General features: G+C 29.7%; 1 protein-coding gene across 1 annotated transcript in view; it reads left to right on the forward strand.

Annotated features, from left to right (window-relative positions):
* The window catches only part of LOC143052021 (uncharacterized), a 208,533-nt gene that overhangs the window by 53,377 nt on the left and 134,342 nt on the right, over positions 1-20,814 (forward strand). The window contains exons 21-28 of the mRNA XM_076224995.1: positions 1,671-1,715; positions 2,387-2,443; positions 5,529-5,573; positions 10,484-10,597; positions 15,870-15,926; positions 16,345-16,422; positions 16,835-16,891; positions 17,355-17,417. Of these exons, the coding sequence (XP_076081110.1) occupies positions 1,671-1,715; positions 2,387-2,443; positions 5,529-5,573; positions 10,484-10,597; positions 15,870-15,926; positions 16,345-16,422; positions 16,835-16,891; positions 17,355-17,417 (516 nt within the window). The remainder of the gene's footprint in view (positions 1-1,670; positions 1,716-2,386; positions 2,444-5,528; positions 5,574-10,483; positions 10,598-15,869; positions 15,927-16,344; positions 16,423-16,834; positions 16,892-17,354; positions 17,418-20,814) is intronic.

Below are 20,814 nucleotides of genomic sequence, written 5' to 3' on the forward strand. Positions count from 1 at the left end.
CCGTTCTCTAATTTAATCTCTTTGCAGGCATTGATATAAACTGCTCCTCTTATTGACTTGTATAAATGGTATTGATCTTTCGTATTCAGAAGTACTCCTTAGGAATAAATTTATCTTTGAATGAATATTTATGTGTCGTGTCATGATCCCAAACGACAAATTTCGATGATTTTTCAACCTCGTTTTTTTATCATTTTATTTATTTATTGTGCTTTCCGAAATACATATTCTTGTATGCCCCATCTCTGACACTTGTATTTTCTCGGTTGTATCCATCTTTCTTAAATCTGAAATAAAATATTTTTGAAAATTGAATGTCACCAAATTTCTGTGTGTTCTTCCTTTGGCAGCTATTTGGAAAAGAGGCTGAATTATAAAAACATGTGCTTGAAGTAGCGCCCCCTTATCAAATGCAAAATTTCAATGAGTTTCAAGTTAGATAATTACATATGTACCATCCGTAACTATTTTCTACATATTTCTAAAATTTACAAAACATGATAACACAAGACTGAATACTATTAAAATTTAGTCTTTCATTGTACCATAGAGTCACCTATGCTGCACATAAGTGTATATTACTATATTTCACTTAATAGAAAGATCTATGTATTTGAAAAACATTATCATACTTTACAATATAATCATAAAAAATGTGATATGAGATAACACCCTACCAAATTATTTCGCAAAAAAATAGAATATTTTTTTTCATTTTCTATATGACAATAAATATAAGTTTAATGGTAAATATATGAGAATATTGAATACTCATATGATAACTAGTCAATTCTTTTTTGTGTGTATTTAATGTGAAGCTATTGTTTTCGCTAACTTACTTCACCTTTGCTAATATAATTTATTTTATCAAGCAAATTTAAGTATTTGAAAAGAAAAACAATGCATACTTTTAATCAGACATATGAATTCGTTTATTCTGCGTTGTAGTGATAGTTTGACGGAAATCAAACAGTAAAATAAATTGATAGGTCGTTTCGAAGAGACTGTGATATATTTTTCCTTTTATAAACGTAACACATTTTGACATTATTCCAGCTATTATGTGTTATGTATGTACATAGTTACAAATAGATTTTTTGTCAACATTGTCAGACGTAATTTTTGTTTTCTCGTCAAAGTAATCTTATGCTATTTCAATTCATTTTATCTAGCAAATATAAAGTGGATTAAAGAACAAATCAGACTGTTTAACTATAACTGCTCTAGAATCGTATGTGTTGTGATAATTAATCAACGAAAAAGGAACCGTAAACACAATCTGAAGTCTAACTCGAAAAGGCTGAGAATTATTTACGTTTCAAGACGTTACAAAACACTGAACAATATTTAAATGGCCCTCGTATATCATCTGTTTAAAAAAAACGCCGGATTTAGCTCAAACTGATTTATCCGTATTAGGGCTGATTTATTTATATCATTTAATAATTAGTATTACAAAGCACTGTGTCACATAAAACATTGATAGTAGAATAATAAGTGTATATTGCTATACGTGTTGTAAAGGTGTTTGGCTTCTTGTTTGAATTGCTGTCACTGTTTCATTAGAATACCGGAGTTTTTGTTTATAAAAGAATCATAGAAAAGAGAAAACACACATGTTTCATGAGATTTTATGCACTCCAATATTCATTATTGAAATATACTTTCAGTCACTGAAGCTACAACACCTAAAATAACTTCTACAACACCATCATGTAAGTTTATTATCACGATACCAAGTGTCAACGTATTACGAATTCAACTAATTTCTACGATAGACAAAGGCAACAGTTGTAAACCGATGTTCATAACTCATAAATCGATAGAAAAAAAAAATCCGGGTCACAAACTAAAACCGAGGGAAACTCATTAAAAATAAGAGGGGAACGACGACACAACATAAGTCTGAAACTGATTGAAAATGTGTTATTACTTTACAAAACACATCATCTTTTATTTCTTATTTGAAGCTTCCAACATCAATTAAAGTCGTAACAATGTACACGCAAACGTATAAGTCCACCTGTATAATGTCGATTTCTTTTAACCCAGCTCCTATATTACAGAATGTGTGGTCTTTAATTACCACATGTAACTATAAATGCTAAAACCAGTAATTGCATATTGTTATACGTGTGATACAGCTTTTTTTTTTTATGTCGGGTTCGACAACCGCCAGTCACTATTCAAATAAATTACGGGTCTTGTTTACTCATCATCTTTAAAACAAAAACAAAATGTAGATAATATTTTTTCTGTGTATATACATTCGTAATAAAACTTACAAAATCCTCTAAAATTAAGTGAAAAATAGAAAATAAATACTGACAGATGTTTGAGTCTTAAACATTTCAGTATAACAAAAAGAAATATGTTTTTGTTTCAGCTTCTTCCACTTTAAGACACTGGTGGACTTCAAATTCAACATCAACAGCACGCGTGTGTAAGTAAATGTTGACAACTAAATAGAAAATGTCAAATTGAGCTCTACCAAACTCAAAACTACTTATCAATTGAAACATGATGTAATGTTTGACCTATATAACATGTTTCAACCACAATTAAATACACGGCAAGGGTATCATCCAAAAGTAAGTACCGACACATCAGACCAAAGCTAAGAAACTAATCAAGCTAATAATAGACCAATTGATAAGAGAATAACGTGCGTGATCAACGATAAGAGATATACATATAAATATAAATACACCTAATTCGCAGATAAGTGACAGCCATTAATGACCGCCTAAACGAACGATCACATACAGTAAACCATTACAAAAGTAGTAATTGTTGATATAAACACATGTGAATGTCCAACAAGAAGTATTTCATGATTCCGAGTCTGATATTGTTTAAGTACGAAAAAATATACAAGTCGATAAAATGTATTGGTATCATTGAATAAAAAGCGATGAATGTAAACTAACTGACGCCATCATTATACTTCGCTTCTCAAGCACTGTATGCGACACACTGTATGAATGCATAAGGATATTTTTTTCTAAATTATAATGTTATTTACCCAGTTTTGTAATAATGTAGCATTTTAATCTATTGCAATAAAAAGTCATAATATCTAATAAAATTTATAGATTTAGCTAACAAAGTCCTTATATTTGTATAAAGTAATATTCGTTTATAGTGGAAAATTGTTTTAACGTTGAATAAGCTACAATTAAAAATTGCTTGCTGGTCCCTCTCTGTGATTACCATTAGATAACGCTGGTTTATTTCCCAATCAATCTATCATCAAGGGAAGATAAATAATTGGAGTTTCGTTCATAGTCTTTTTCAAAAATGATGAACGGTTCTTTATATTGGTATGTAATCATTTTAAACACTGCATTCGACACACTGTATGAATGCATAAGGAATTTAATAATGAGAAACGCCTTTACTGCCCCATAGTCAGCTATAAAAGGCCCCGAAATGATAAGGTAAATCCATTCAAACGAGAAAACCAACAGCCTAATGCATGTACAAAAATAGAACGAAGCACAATATTTAACAAATAAATAAACGACAACCCACTGATTTACAGGCTCCTAACTTGGGACAGGCACTTTATGTCTGCTATAACCCTTTTCACTATATAAGTATGTCATGGGTTTTGCTTTAAGCTTGCTTATAAAATAGTTCTGGGAAAGTCGTAATCCGGTTTCAACGAAAAGGAATCACTATTCTTTGCGTTAAGGTTTCGTCGTTCACTATTCAGCAGAAATAGCTATGTATACAGACATATCACACCATATATCTTGAACAAGGAAATTATAATACCTTGTCGGAAAATATCTTTCTTTGTAGCTTTAAAAGTAATAGTTCCTTGGCTTTCTGAAATACAATTTATGTTAGAAACAAATAAATTTGAATCTTGATAAAAAACAGTACGAAACTTCATTGCATCTCAGGAAACTATAAAATGCCAGAACATACGCTGTTTGAATAACTCCATGAAAACGGAGTCCAGCACGAAAAAAAAATATGATTGTTGGATTTTTCGTTTTAACACTGATTTTGGCCATGGGCCACAGATAGATCAACAAATCTTCCAAACTTTATTAAGACTTCTTGAATTTAATCCAGTGATATGTGGTACTTTATTTGGTATTTAAAACATTTGTTTATTAAATTGTCACTGATGAGACTTTGTATACGTAAGTCGCGTCTAGAACAAATGTAGATTTTTAATCATGGTATATATGCTGAGTCTATTTATATGCATTTAATCGATTATAAAGCGATATATTCTTATAAAGAAGATGGACCAACTATTTTATGAGCGCTGAGAGGAATCTTTAAACTATTAGATAAAGTTAACAGTGTTCATATTCCTTTTAGAGTCTTCGTAATGATTGTTTATCAGGAGAAACTCGTCTAACAAATGTAACACAAGCCGCAAACCGTAATAATTTAGTAAGATCCAACATATTGCCACTGTAATGCATCGCAATTATTTTGACTTAAACGGCAATGCAATTGTAGACGAGTATACAAATAGTACATGGCATTCTCTTTTAATCCATAAAATTGCCACAAAGAATTTTTTAGAGGTACTGATTTTAATTCTTCGGTAACGTCGCACTTACATTATTATTTTTTGTTTAATGCTAACCGATAGCATTACACTTGTAGCGTCGTCAATTTTTACATACTATAGGTTAATGAACAGTTTTCATTAAATATTAAATCATTAATGCTGTGATGCTCATCATTGTTGTGAGGAGCCGAAAGGTCTAGAATTTATCGTTTCTTTTCTTTTCTCATCACTTTCGGACTAATTGTTGAAGGCCGTACCTTAACCTATAATGGTATACTTTTTTTTTAAATGTTACATGGTTGGAGATCGAGTTGTCTTATTGCCACTCTTCCAGACTTGAAGTGTGATTAAAAGCACGGTGTCTCACAATTTGTATTGCATTTTACCCAATTTATTATATACGCTATTGGTCAACCGTAAAACAACTTTTGATTTATCGTTTACTTCATTTTTATTTAGGTTCTAATTTGTATATAACTTATGCGATATATATAAAAATTTTTAAGTTCAATTAATTCAATTAACTCACTAAATAGGATGAATAACTACCAATAAAAATAATGATCATGCACAGAATTATTAAAAAAACTTATTTTTACAAATTCATAACGATTTTTTTTAAATAATTTCATCACATGTCGAAAACGCTGAGCAGCACGAATTAGCCAAACCATAAACCGAATTGATCTTATGTTTCCTAAGATTAACTATGTTCAGCATATGTAAAATTATTACTGACACATATACTGGTCTTCTCAAAATCTTACACAAAACTTGATCAATAGTGGGTTGATTGCAGCTTACCTGGAAAAATTGGAATAGCTCATGGAAGCCTTAGATTTGTTGTTAATTTACACATGGCCTTGGCAGTAATATTCGCTAATTTTATCCTTTGCTAACATTCCGGATAAAATTCGAATATCCGGCCATCGGCAAATTTTAAACAAAATTCCCTAAATCATTTCTGACACAAACTCCATTTTTTCAGTCCAAACTACAGCAATTACAACTGCATCACCACCTACGACTAGAGGTAAGTCACCAATAATTATTTGAATATTAAAAAAAGCTCTATTCCGAACATTAAAATTGTATAGGTAAATTCAGCGCATATCGTCATTTTGCATTGTACGAAGAAGATATGGGTCTTGTCTTTGCCTGAAATGATAGTGAATTTTTTATTTACTTTTAGCAACAAAAACACTTCAGTGACATCCTTTTTCTTTTATACTATTAAAGCAAATTATAATATCGATCTTCTCATATGTTACATTGTATTTCAAAATTCAATCTAATAGTTTCTTTTAATTCACAAAGATGGTTTTATGAACAATCTAGCCAAACTTTTGTTACGAAGTCATGACTATTTTTTTAAAACAACTTCATCTCATGTCGAAAACACACTGACAATATCATAGCAAAACAGTAAACTACAGAAAGACAAACAACATTATATACAAAAAAAAAACAACGTAAAAACTGAACACTGAGCAACACGAAATAGCCAAACCATAAACTAAATTGATCATAAGAGTAACTGTGGTCTTCATCATATTTGCCAGTCGTCATTTAAGAACAGACCATGTTTGGGTATTATTTAGGTAACAGTCGAGGCAAGCTGAAATTGTTTAAAGAATGGAAGAGTCTAGAGCAAATACAGCTGATTAAAAACTGAGGCTACTACAGAAATATGCAGTCCATCACTTAATATTGAATTATATCTATTATAGAAACACAACAAGAACATGAGCTATCCATCGATAACACGAAAACCATTCATGTACAGCAACAAAAAAAGAAAAAAAAAACCAGCGCTTTTTTTGCTTTATGTTCCTATTCACGTTAATGACCAGAATATCCGCTATAGTATATAGTATCAAACTGGACATTCTTATCCTTTTTTTTTATCACATCTCATTGATAACTGGTATCGTCAGGATTGATTCGTATAAAACAAAGACATGACATTTTAAAGCTATCTATACTATCAATTGCATGATAGTTGTTTAAAGTCCTGTATATATTGACAAAATTAGGCGAGCAATCAGATCAAATACAACACATTAATATGATAATAACGTTGATCCAGACGCCAAAACATATATATCACAGACAAACAAAAGGTGTTGTAGTTAATAAAATATGACAAATACGCCATTAAAAAAGTTTGTAGTTGAACATAAAATTATCAAGGACGCCGATACAAAAGATTGTATAGTTGATATTGCACACCATATAAAGTATACACTTTCTAGATAAAATTCAAATTCAGTAAAATATAATTATACTAGGGTAAACAAAATATACCGCGTTACAATACCTCTGCTGTTCATGCACTTACTATTGGAAACTTTACATTACTAATGGTAATAGAATTTTTTTTTGTCATTTACCATGGAATCAATGAACGGGAATCATCATTATTATATATCAAGCCAGGAATATGACTGTTGTTATCCATTCGTTTGATGTGTTTGATTTTGCCATTTGATTATGGATTTCTGTTTTCGATTTACCTCCGAGTTTGGTTTTTGTTTTGTTATATTTATTTAAATGCAACCTCAAATAAAAACTTGCAGTGTGACAGTTCCAATACCGTTATTTGTCTTGTTTACAATCGATCTGACGTAAGACTTTGGGATAAATATAATTTAAGTAATCAACATTCTCAATCATCCTCAACTTGAAATAGTAGTGTAACGTCACGAAATTAAAACAAATTGTGAAGATACATGTGAGGTTAATTTAATTCACCAAAACTTAAATCAATATACTAGTAAGAACCTATGAAGTCATGGCTATTAACATTTATAAACTTGTGAATTGAGTAATTGATGGCTCTTTCAAAAAATAACAAAACACTAACATAACTCATTGGCTTTTTTTTTTTTTTTTTTTTTATTTTTTTTTTTTTTTCAACTTTAAATATTTTATTTCACTACTGGTTGTGAACAATGTCCCTTAGCGCTACAACAATGACGCTAAGGTTCCTCCCTGTGTTGTTAATTGCTAATGAAACCAGGGGATTTGATTAGCAAAATATCTTATATTTATATCTTGTGTTAGTTGCATTTTACAAAGTATTCATACGAGCACACAATACATATATATTATTCAGTGATCCTATATATAAACAGAGACATATACACATTTGTATATATGTCTCTGATATAAACACTCATTTAGAAAAGTAATAAGAAAAAAGAACACAAAATAACCGGATTTTTGCCCGTCATTTGTTTTGATTATATAAAACTAGTTTAACCGAAAGTAGAATGATCAAGAATGATCAAGCATGGTTGACCTCATGGCTTGACAAATAATTTCATGAAATGGTGAGTAATTTATTACCGTGATCAAGTCACTTATCAAATGTGTAAATTTTTAAACTTATAATAATCGAATATTTCAGGTAAGTAAGAATGAAATATATTGAAGAGATCAAAGGAGCTATTGACCCTGATCTTGATTGATTTGTAAATTATTAATTGATTGATTTTTTGTTATTTAAATACTGTAGTATTTATACAAGGTCTAATTCTCATTAAAAAAAATATATAATCAAAGTTTTGATATTTTCCTCTGAAATTTTTCTCAAAAATAGACTATCTGGATGATATAACATTTGTGTTTCAATTTCATTTTTTAGAACTGACAACATGTTCACAAATTTAGTTCTCTTTTCTGATAAATAAAACATTTATAAATCACAAAACAAATCATTGTTATGCCATGATTAATTGGATTATATTCAATATCTTCAATTTTATATCCAAGTACAAGATTTTTAAGACAGAAGACATGTTCATCTATATTAAAATACATAAATATGTCATAAATTATTGACCAATAATTTTTTACCCATTTACATTCAAAGAAAAAATGATTATAGTTATCACATTTGGAACAAATCACACAATTTGGATTATCAGATATTTTCCAACGATGCAAATTATGATTAATTGCTGTAATATTATGCAGTAATTTCCATCTTAACATTTTCATTCTATTATCTTTTAAAAAATGGAATGTAAAAGTAAGGTTCTTCTTTATAAAATAAGTAACATTATCAAAAATGAAATGATTTTTCCATACACAAAATCCTACTGGGAGCTCTTTATTAGATTTAATTAAAATATTATATATTTCTTTGAATGAAATTTTGTCCAGATTGTAATACAATCCATGGCTATTCATTTTTATGTCCAGAGAGCAATCCAAAGGTTTCAATTATATTAAGTGCATGCTTTATTTCATTTTTAGATTTAAAAAAAAGAGTTGTGTCATCTGCTAATTGTGAAATTTTTAGACTGAGTTTTTTTTATCAATTTTTATTTGTATTCCTTTTATATCATTAGAGTCTCTTATTCTGCAAGCGAGTAATTCAACTGATAAAACAAACAATAAAGCGCTTAAAGGACATCCTTGTCGAATTCCGCGCTCAATGTTGAAGGTTTCTGAAATCCACCCATTATTTAAAATACATCCTTTTATGTCATAATATAGGGGTTTAACCCACTTCTGAAATGATTCATTAAACCCAAATTTCTTTAATGATTCCAACATAAAATCCCATTCCAGTGAATCAAATGCTTTAGAAAAGTCGATAAATAATATAGCTCCTTCAACATTAAAATTTTCAAAATAATCTATAATGTCTTGAATTTGACGCACATTGAATCCTATATAGCGATTTGTTATGTATCCATTTTTGGTCTCTATGGATTATTAATGGTAAGATTTTTTTAAGTCTTTGTGCTAAAGTATATGTTATTAGTTTCACATCTATATTTAATAAAGTTATTGGACGGTAATTATCCAGGGACAGAGGGTCATTTTTCTTATAAATTAATGATATAATCCCAATCTTTTGGGTATTAGATAAAGATTCTTTATCATAACAAGTATTAGAAACTTTCAAAACTATGTTCTTCAGTTTTGGCCAAAATTGTCTGTAAAACTCTACCGTTAAACCGTTTTTCCCAGGTGTTTTATTTAGTTTCATTTTAAAAATGGAGGATGTTAACTCTTCTAGTGTTAATTTACCATCTATCTGTTTACTTTCAGAAGATGTCAAAGAATGATTTATGTTTGTACCCTCAATATATGATTTTAAGATTTCAGTTCAGGGTTAGAGCTTTTGTATAGAACTTTGTAATACTCTTTACTCATATTAAGAATTTCACTTTGATCTACAGTTACCTCCCCATTTTGGGACAATAACTTATTTATAGATTTTTTTTATTGCCTGTGTTTTTCTAAAGATAAGAAGAATTTTGTATTTTTTTCACCTTCCTCTACCCATTTTATTCTTGACCTAATTTGGGCCCCTTTTGCCTTTAATGAGTATATATGGTCTAGTTCATTTTCTAATTGTTTTATTTCATTAGAAAGATTATTATTTGTGTCTGTAGGTAGTGTATCTAACCTTTCATTTTAAACTTTAATTTCGCTTTCCAAAACCTTTATTTTATTTTTTCTTTCTTTGGCTTTCGATTTACAATACTTAATTGTAGTGTCTCTGGTATCAATTTTAAACAAGTCCCACTGAGTAAGAAGATTTTCATTATTAAATTTATTCTCATACTTATCAATCAATTTATTTATTATTTCTTGATATTGAAAGTCAGCTAATATACTATTATTCATTTTAAAGTAGCCCTTTCCTCGATTACTTGAATAAACATCTAATTTTAAAGAAATAGCTTGGTGGTCTGTACTTGATATTTGAGCTGGTCTGATGTCAGCTGATACTGTCAGCATGCGTACTTGTGAACTTATTATAAAAAAGTCAATCCTACTTGCCTCATTTGTAGATTTTTTTTCTTTTCCAAGTGTCTTGTTTTTTGGTTTTATTTCATAGCCTCATAACTCATTTGCAATGTCTGAATTTGCAGTTTATATACAGTATGACTATAAATGTATATTTCGGTTTGATTACAGTAAGGATATGTCAATACACACAATTTCAATGTAGAAATGGACGCTGTATCAACATAAACTATCAGTGTGATGGCGATAATGATTGCAGAGATAATAGTGATGAAATTATGTGTGGTATGTAATCAATGATATCCCAAACAAAAAGAATTATTATTGTTGTACATAAAGCGTATTTCCTTTGGTCATTTTTTTTCAGTATAGTTAAGAATTTATGATTGTTTGAAGCAAGAGTATCATTAAGGTAACGATATGTGTGATTAAAATAAATGAAGTTTAGACATATTTTACTGCGTTTAGCGTTCATCATGTCAGGAGGGCATCCTAAAAAAAAATATCAATTCAAATTTGTGCAGCTACTTATATTAGCAAATACTGCATGTGGAGTAAATAAAATTTATCATTGATATATTAGTGATTATGTATTGATTGTTTACCGAACTTTTTACTATTCATTTAGTGATATTGTTTATTATTCATATGTTAACATTAATACTGAAATCTTTTTAGTTTTTTTTTCTACTAATAATACAACCTTCAAAATGATATAGAGTGATATTTTGTGTTCACTCAACACAACAACAAAACCCACATTAAGTAAGTTATAGTATGTTAATATTTATCAGGGATGAGGTAATCGTAATCTGTAATCGTAATCGATTGTAATTGATTACATTTTTTCAAGTAATCGACAGTAATCTGTAATCGAAGACATTTTCGAATAAATGTAATCATAATTTAATCGATTACAGCAAAAAATTGGATGTAATCATCGATTACTTTTCGATTACATTTCGATTACTTTAGTAAAATAGTTTGATGAAAAATAACCTATTTCAGAGGAAAATATGTATGTTATCACTTTGTAGTACAGATAACATATTATGCATCAACAATACTTGAGAGTTAAGCAACTGCCTTATTTCTATCTATTGTCTCAAGCTGCATTATGAGCAACCAGATCCCCTACCTAAATTTACTTTATATCTAGCTTTTGAAACAAATGGATGTATGTGCTTGTCAATAATTCAAGAGCTTTAATATTAAAACAAGAAAATAGATTTGAAATAATAAAATAGATCTTAAACATTTGTTAAATAAGAAATGTGTCTGTCTTTCGTTAAGTTCTGTACTACATTTTTTAAAAGTAGTAAGCTTATTTGTATTAAATTTCCTCAAAACATCATTTCCAATCAGAGTTGAAATTAAAGCTTAGAATAGATAAGCAGTTGATTTCTTAAATGTTATGATATACATGTATATAAATTAAATTGAAAAAGAACACAAAATCCTTTTAACAATGAACCAAAAGCAATGCATAGCTATTCTTTTTAGAAATAGATACATGTATCCCTTTGACACTTTAAATATATTTTGTATATAATTTGATTGAAGAACAACATTCTTGCCTTAACTAATGAGATGATCAAAGTCTTCTAATCAATAACAAACAAACTTTGTTTTTATTTCAATGATCTTATGTCTAATTAAGAAGGAAATTAACAATATTTCGCCCCAGGTTATAAATTGTACTCCAGTGGCAGTTAAATAATATGTAATTAGGGTGGTTATCCAAACAAAAGGTTTAAATCATGCATGTCATCATAAAAGTAAATTTTGATCTTAAAAATTAGCTGAACTAATTAATTATTCTACTTTTTTTTATATTTCCTTAAACATTATAATTAACTATGCTAAAATTATTTTTTCTTTAGGAGTAAAAACCAAAAAAGCTAACCTACTCATTGTTAAAGGCCGTACGGTGACCTATAGTTGTTAATGTCTGTGTCATATTGGTCTTTCGTGGATAGTTGTCTCATTGGCAATCATACCACATCTTCTTTTTTATAACTCAGTAAGAAAGCTAAATTTTTGAAAAACAATTAGTTATGAATAAGTGATTATTGCAATGCAATGACATCTTTCATTTATGCTGAAAGTCAAATTTTTTAAATATTTCTAATCTTCATCAAGAAATTTGATCTAAAAAATAGCTATTAACTTATAATTTAGAAACAATGCTTTGAATGATGCATTTTAATTTCCACTATACAAATGTTGAGCAATATAATTGTGTTTTACTCATGTTATTTTTTGTTGAAATGTTGAAGTATGAAATTGACAGTAATCGAAAAGTAATGTAATTACTTTTGATAAAGTAATCGATTGTAATCGATTACATACTAAAATTTGAGTAATCGATTATTAATCGATTGCACAAAAATCCTTCATGTAATCGATTATTAATCGATTACATTTGTCAGTAATCGTGCCCATCCCTGATATTTATGTCCACAAATTGGAAATTAAAAACGCTAAATTCGAAAAATTTCTATGTATAACATTGGAACCTTATTCAGCATAAAACCTCTGATCCATATCTTAACTCTATTAATACAAAGTCATGTACTTTTGTTTTGATTATGATACAATTCAATTTAAAGTGATTTTACGTTCATGAAGTTAAGTAATTTATTTAGAATAGGAATGATGATATTTCTATCTTTTTTGTAGGTGATAAACATTATAATTACCCTCTACAAAACAAACATAAGAAGATATGGAATGATTGCCAATGAGAAAACTCTCTACTAATGACTAACGTTGACGTTTATTAAGTGTAACACGACTCTCATTAACTTTTGAATGACAATAACATATTAGTTCAATGGTTGAATATTGACCAATGTTGCGGCTAACCTCGCATTTAAAAGATATTTTATTGTTTAGTTCACAACAAAGACTATCAAGTCTTCATTGGATTTTGTTTATTTAATTCTAAATAAACCAACTCTTATATAATAACGCAGTCGTATAGAGTCAGAAAATATGATATTCCCTGCGTGTATGTCTATATAAGAGGGGCGAAAGATGCTAGAGTGACAATCAAACTCATAGACTAAAAGAATTCTGAAAAAGCCATGGCTAAAAAAGAAAAAGACAAACAGACAAACAATTGTACAACGGAAACACCATCGAATACTGTAGACTAAGCAATGCAAACCCCACGAAAATCTGGGGTTTATCTTAGGCGATAATAGAACTTGTCACACTTACCACAAAAAACTGATATAAGCTGATTCGCAGCTGATGAGAATAAAATAAATATAGGGAAGTACACACAGGGACCAGTTAGGTTAATTTCGGCCTAACATGTTGTACAAATTAAATTAAATATTGTCACCACAATCAAATAAGGTTGCAGCGATGGCATTTTTACGAATCAATTTGCTAATGCTAGTAAGTTATTGCATGATTGAATTGTCCACTCAAATTCGTGAAAAGCATACTTGAAGAGAAGTCAAAATTAATATTGAAATCAAGACATGTTATTTGTCGTACAAACCGTTTGTGGCCTTCTTCAGAACACTGGTTACATCATATGCAAACCAAGTTCATCGTGTTGCCGCTTTGGCATAGCTTTAAATATTCTTGTAATATCCGCCATCACTTCTCAAACCTGTTCGGAACTTTAATCCGTCGTTACTTTTTTTATTTCATTTGTTCGTATGACACTTTTATCTACAAAATCTTATTTTCCTACCTGCGAATCTATCCTGGTTTATTCGATGAAACATTGTATATGAAAACGTCACAATATGTAAACCATCGTACCTCAGCGAAGAAACCATCGCACGTCAGCGTCCCCTTCGCACCTCCGAGTCCTACACATATAAATTCAGAATCTATATTTTACTCTATTTATATTATTCTTCTAATAATAACATTAATTTTTGAATAATCAAGATGGTTTTCCTTTAACTAAATTAAAACTAAACGTTCAATGAAAAAGGTAAATACTATGACAAACCATTTACACAACTTTTACGTTAATATTTCACTTGTTTTCTTTTGAAAAATTGCAATCCCATCTTCCAAATGACAATACACTATCATTGTGTTCAAAAATGAGATACCTGATAATACTGGAAATAAAAATCATTTTCAATGGTTTGAATGGATTCAAAACAAGAAAAAAATATTCAAATACAAAATTGATATAAATCCATTATCCTTGAGATATCTTCATCTATATAGTATATTTACTGGTAGTTTCTGTAATTAAATTTAAATTCGATAGAAGCTGTTTCAACCCGACACTAGATTATCTAAGAGGGCTGATTAATAATATCGGCAGCACCAACAACGACAATTTGTAGGTTTAAACAACGATCAATTTCAAACTGTTTTCCGAGGGGAAACCGAAACATAATTCATAATTCAACTTTGAATTCATGTTTTTACCCAAGTTACATGGTAGTTTTATTTTTTTAACTATTTAAAAAGATGTTATAAACATTAGATGTGGTATGGTTGTTAATGAGACAACTCTGCACAAGAGACAATGCAGACATCTATCCAACTAGCAAAAACCCTGTAAAAACTGTACAAATCTAGAAGCATACAGGCACGAGGCAATAGTCTACTGCATCCACACATCAGAAGTAACAAACCCTGCAGTAAATATTAAAAAGAAGATACGATGTGATCGCCAATGAAATAGCTTTCACTAGAGATGAGTTTACTTTTCTATTAATTTGTTAAAAAGATGAATTATATACCAAACCTCTTCAGTAATATTGATGCTCAAAATGAGTTTGCTGTTTTTCAAGTGAGGTGAAGTAACTGCCATTTCACCAGTCCAGTAGTCAACACTTCAGTGTTGACATGAATATCAATAATGTGGTCATTTTTAAAAATTTCCTGTTTACACAACTTTGAATTTTTCGACAAACTTAGGATTTTCTTATCCAAGGCATAAATTACCTAAGCCGTATTTGGGACAACTTTTTGGAATTTTGGATCATCAATGTTCTTCAACTTTGTACTTTGTGTTTGGCTTTATAAATATTTTGATATAAGCGTCACTGATGAGTCTTATGTAGACGAAACGCGGGTGTGGCGTACTAAATCATAATCCTGGTAACATTGATAACCATTGTTAACATTTTTATTGAAAATTTACTTTTCATCTTAAACATATAAACCTACAATAATTGAAACAAAAGTATGGTGATGAGGTTCTGATTAAACTTCGTAAAATTTACAATATGGGATCGGTTGATCAAAATTTTTGTTAGACTTACGCTATCGTTAAAGAGAAATTAACCAGTCGGTAAATTAAAAAAATTATGCAAAAAAGAAACTGTTACGTAAATAAAAATAAAATAAAAAAGGGTGTAAGAATACTCTGTATTAGACATATACTGTATCCATGTGCTATATCAAATTAATACGGCAATGTATTTCATTGACGTAGTTTTGTTGGTTTTTAATGTAAATACATTTCAATTGTTTTTAATTCAAATGTGAAAATTGATATCGATATGTGTAGAGTTCTTTCAGACTAATTAACTCCAATGTAAGAGTGTTTACTATTTTTTTTCAGCCAACGCCACATACCGCTGGTGGAAAACATCGCCAAAAACAACACACACGACGTTATGTTAGTAAATATTTACGATAAAAAATAATAAAATATGAAATGAAAAAAGGTTAATTCGGCATATTCAAGTGAAAAACATTCCAAACCCTATTTAACATCAATCATTTGATCAAAATGTTTATTCCATGTTAAAATCGATTTTTTATATATTTCGATCAATAACTCTTCATTAAGTAATTAGGAAAAGGCTAGATGTTATTATCGACCTTTTTACGATCGTTTTGCCTAAAATTATTGTACTGATAAATAAGTAAGAATAAAAAAAAAATGGACAATTATCTCCAATTTCAACAGACACTTACATATCAGTTCAAAGTTGAAATGCTTGAAAAAACTAGATAAACATACTATAACTGGTTGTTTAAATGGATTCAATACAAAATTAATTAGAATATCAAAATTTTTTTTTTCGTTTCAGCGACTTCCACTTTAAGACGCTGGTGGACCTCAACTTTTACAACATCGTCAACACCACCACCAACAAACAAACCTATATGTTAGTTAATATTAACGATGCTAAATTGAAAAATTCAAATTGAGCTCTACCAAACTAAAAACTGCATAACAAGGGAACATGTATAATACTTAAAAGACTAAAGAGAAAACAAACCGATTGATAAAAAAACAAACTAAAGGTCCTAACAAATTATGCAGTAATATATTGTTAAGAAAAGTAAAAGAAAAAGAATATAACAAAAAGTTGTTAGAATACTCTTTATTTGACATATACTTTATCAATTTTATAGGGCATTGTATTTCATTGCCGTAGTTTAGTTGGTTTTCATTATAAATTATATTCAATTGGTTTTTTTTAAATTCAAATGTGAAAATAGATATCGACATGTGTAAAGGTCTTTTAAACTAATTAACTCCAATTCAAGAAGGTGTAATATTTATTTTGTTTTCAGTCAGCACCACAAACCCCTGGTGGACAAGATCGCCAAAAAGAACTGACACGACGTTATGTAAGAACATTATTAATGATTAAGAATAAACTCATCATAGATATCAGGCCTAAATATTGGAAATGGAAATTAGAAATTAAACGGTTCATTAGAAACATTTAGGTGTAGAACATTGGAAACTTCATTGAACATAAAACGTTTGATCAAAATTGAAACTCCATGTACATGTTCGTTTGAATTATTAAACATTTCATTCAATAATTCTTAATTAACTTATTTATTTAGAAACGGTTAGATGAAATATTCAACCGTTTTACGTTTGTTTTGATTACAATTATAGTACTGATTAACAATTTTTTGATAAACAAAATTAAGAATTGCAAAATTGTCCCCGATTCAGACGGACAATAGAATATCAGTTCAAAGTTGAAATAATTGAAAAAACTAGATAAACATAACTTGTTTTTAAATGGAGTCAATACGAAATTAAAAGGAATGTCAAATATATATGTTTTCGTTTCAGCGACTTCCACTTTAAGAGGCTGGTGGTCTTCAACTTTTACAACATCTTCAACACCAACACCACGTAAGTTTTATATATTAAAGATACTAAATAGAAAATTTAAATTGAGCTCTACCAAACTTAAAACTGCTTAACAAGTAAAATCACAAATATACTGAAGTCAGAGGAAAATCCAATCGGAAAGTCCATAATCACATGCCAAAATCAAGTGACAAAACACATAAAAAACGAATTGACAAGATCTGTCATATTCCTGACTTGGTAAAGGCATTTTCAAATGTAAAATATGGTGCTTTAAACCTGGTTTTATAGCACTAAACCTCTCAATTTGTTGGCAGTCTCATCAAAGTTCGTTATATTTAAAATGATGCGTGAACTAAACAGACATAATAATTGTAATAGTCAAAATATGGGTACAGCAGTCATCATTGTGTAACAATTTTAAAAGGAACAATTTAGCAGAACACAAAAAAACATCTATCTGCAAAAACATTCATCGATTCGCGTGTCTGACGTCAGAAAATTTTATACGTCACATATATTTGTCATTCAATGTTAATACAAACAATTTTAAAAGTTTACATGGGCAATGCCAGCAAAGAGGGTCAACAAATCAAAAGTATGTAAGAATTAATTTCAGAATTAGACCGAGATTTAAAAGTGTCCAAAGGGTCTATTGAATTTATAAGAACCCACAAATAGTTCATTCCAATACGCGATTGAAGAACTTTGACGTTTGTGGTTCAACGTATCTTCTAATTCATAATAGAAATATATCATAATGACATATTATAGAACAATAACATACTGACGGAATATTTAAAAGTACTGAGTCACGTTATAAAAACCAAAGAAAATACAAAATGTCGCATATACAAAACACACTAGCAAAAAATGAAAGATTATACAAACACATTGACGGGATGTTTAAGTACTGAGCCACGTTAAATGGATATCTCACAAAACAATCCAACAGTAAATTAAAGTAATATTTATCTTAGAACGAAGACAAATGAAAGAACAATATAACACCTTGTTAATATGATAAAAAAAAAAAAACACGCAGAATCTATACATCAAGACCATCATGTATTATTTGTGAGGTTGGTACGGAATATTTATCATCAAGGTCTTGGTACCTTCTAATGAACTTTTTTTTAGAAAAAAGGACGAGACGTTCTTTGACATACCCCTGGTTCATTTACTTTCTGCTCAGACACTGATGACGTTTTGTAAAGTCTCAGTAGGAGCTACAAGCTCTTGAATATCGAATAAGTTGGGAAATATATATATCCCATATGCAGGTGAAGTTGGTATATTACTTCTAAGGTGGGGAAATTTTTAAATTTCAATATTAATATCGTCTCGTTTGTCATATATTTTGGTACTGAGATGACTGTGTACGTCAAATCGAGATATAAGTCTAAAAATGAGGCGGCGGAAGCCCTGTCTGTTGTTTCGTTAATTTTAGTTCTGGGGAATATACTAAAGGAACCCAATCAAAATTTCGGATTGTTTACGGAAAGAACATCATCAATATATCTAAAAGTTAAATTAAATAATCTGGCTTCTTTGATCCTCTTCTTTTTTACAAGTGCCTGAAGGAAATCCGATTCATATGAAAATAAGAAGAGGTCGGCTAGAAGAGGCGCACAGTTTGTTCCCATAGGAATGCCGACAATTTATTGGAAAAGTCTTCCTCCAAACTCAACAAATATGCTGTTGATTAGAAACTCCAGCATACTGATCACATGTTCTTCTATGTAGCATATTTTACATTTTTGTTTGTCACTATTTACAAATTATGCCTTATGATATCCCAAAGAATTGAATTTATAGCGTATGCCACCATTTTTATGTTGAAAGGTATTGTGGATTATTTCTTTCAGGCGATTTTTCAATTTCACATGGGTAATGGTGGTATACAGGGTTGAAAAATCAAAAGTTTTGATAGAAATAATTTCAGAAAAAGACCGAGATTTAAAAGTGTCTAGAATTTCTTTAGAATTTTTACGAATCCGCATATGGTTAATACCACTACGCGAGTAAACAGTTTAACAGTATATCTGAAGACTCTTCTTCACTGCTGACAGAATTTTAGTCAATTTAATGGACAATTCTTAAGTGGAATATGAAGATAAGCCAGCAATATGCCGTGGTTTGGACGGAATTTTATGTCGCTTATGTATCCAATACAAACTAGGCAAGTCCTCAGATTTGGTGTTCAATGTAAAAAAAAATGAAGGACTTATGATTTCCTAAAATCTCATTCTTGTCAAATTATATGTCTTTGTTTGATTGCTCATTTATACCTAATTCTTTTACAAAACATTAGTAGTAATACGATGTACATACAAAGACAGTATTATTTGAAGCTTTGTTCGCAGGAACAACAACATACTTATCATAAAGAGGTGATAGACATTTCATGGCCTCTTTGTCTCTGAAAACGTACTTTGGTCGATCGTTTACACAGTTTTTTTCAATAAATATATTAACCCTTTCGATCTTCGAAGTGCTAATACATTGTACTAAGAGTGATTTTTTTAAATTTGATTACAAATTTTTATTTTTTTTATTTCTCAAGTTATTTTATTTTCTACATTTGATGAATATTCCAAATATGTCATGTCGTTCAACATAGAAAAAAAATGACTTTATCTTGGATAGACTGGCAGTTATATTACAATTTGATAAAGATGTTTTTTACATCGACTAACTTTAACAAACGTCCATTAAACATACGAATGCTATAACAAAGCCTTTACAGAAGCTTTACTCTTAAAATCTTTCTTTTTATTGGTATAAATTCTAGGTAAGCTGTTTTGTACCGAGTCTAGACTAGTCAAAGGAAATACAGCTAATCAATTATATATACCGAGCCTATTATACAGTCAGTTCTTAACATTTTTATCGATTAATTCTTATTCTCATGAAAGATAAAGACCTTCTGTACGGAAAACCAAAGAATGCATGTTTACATAACGAGCATCTGATTACACATACTCTATAGTTTTAACTGAAATTTATGAAAAAGTTTATTCGGGAAAGCTGCGGAATATTTCTGCTTCATTATATATCAAAACGAGTCACAATTTTATGTAGGGGCCAGCTAAGCACCATCTCCGGGTCCTGGATTTTCTCGCTACGTTGAAAAGCCATTGGTAATCTTCGGCTGTTGTCTGCTCTTTTGTTAGGTTGTTGTCTCTCTCTCACATTTCCCGTTTCAATCCTCAATTTTACTTCTGATATAAGTAAATGACACAATATCATTGTTTTCGTGTATACATGTACATTTCTTACTCCAGTGTCAAAGAAACTACGCATACATCAGTTTGATTTGATCAATGGAACAAGTGATGTTATACAGTAATGTGTTTAAAACATTGACGTATGGTAAAGTGTTTTATCATAAAACATAATAAAAGAGAAATGAAAGATACAAGAGGGACACTCAAAC

This window comes from Mytilus galloprovincialis, chromosome 11, assembly GCF_965363235.1.
Source record: "Mytilus galloprovincialis chromosome 11, xbMytGall1.hap1.1, whole genome shotgun sequence".
Lineage (NCBI taxonomy): Eukaryota > Metazoa > Mollusca > Bivalvia > Mytilida > Mytilidae > Mytilus > Mytilus galloprovincialis.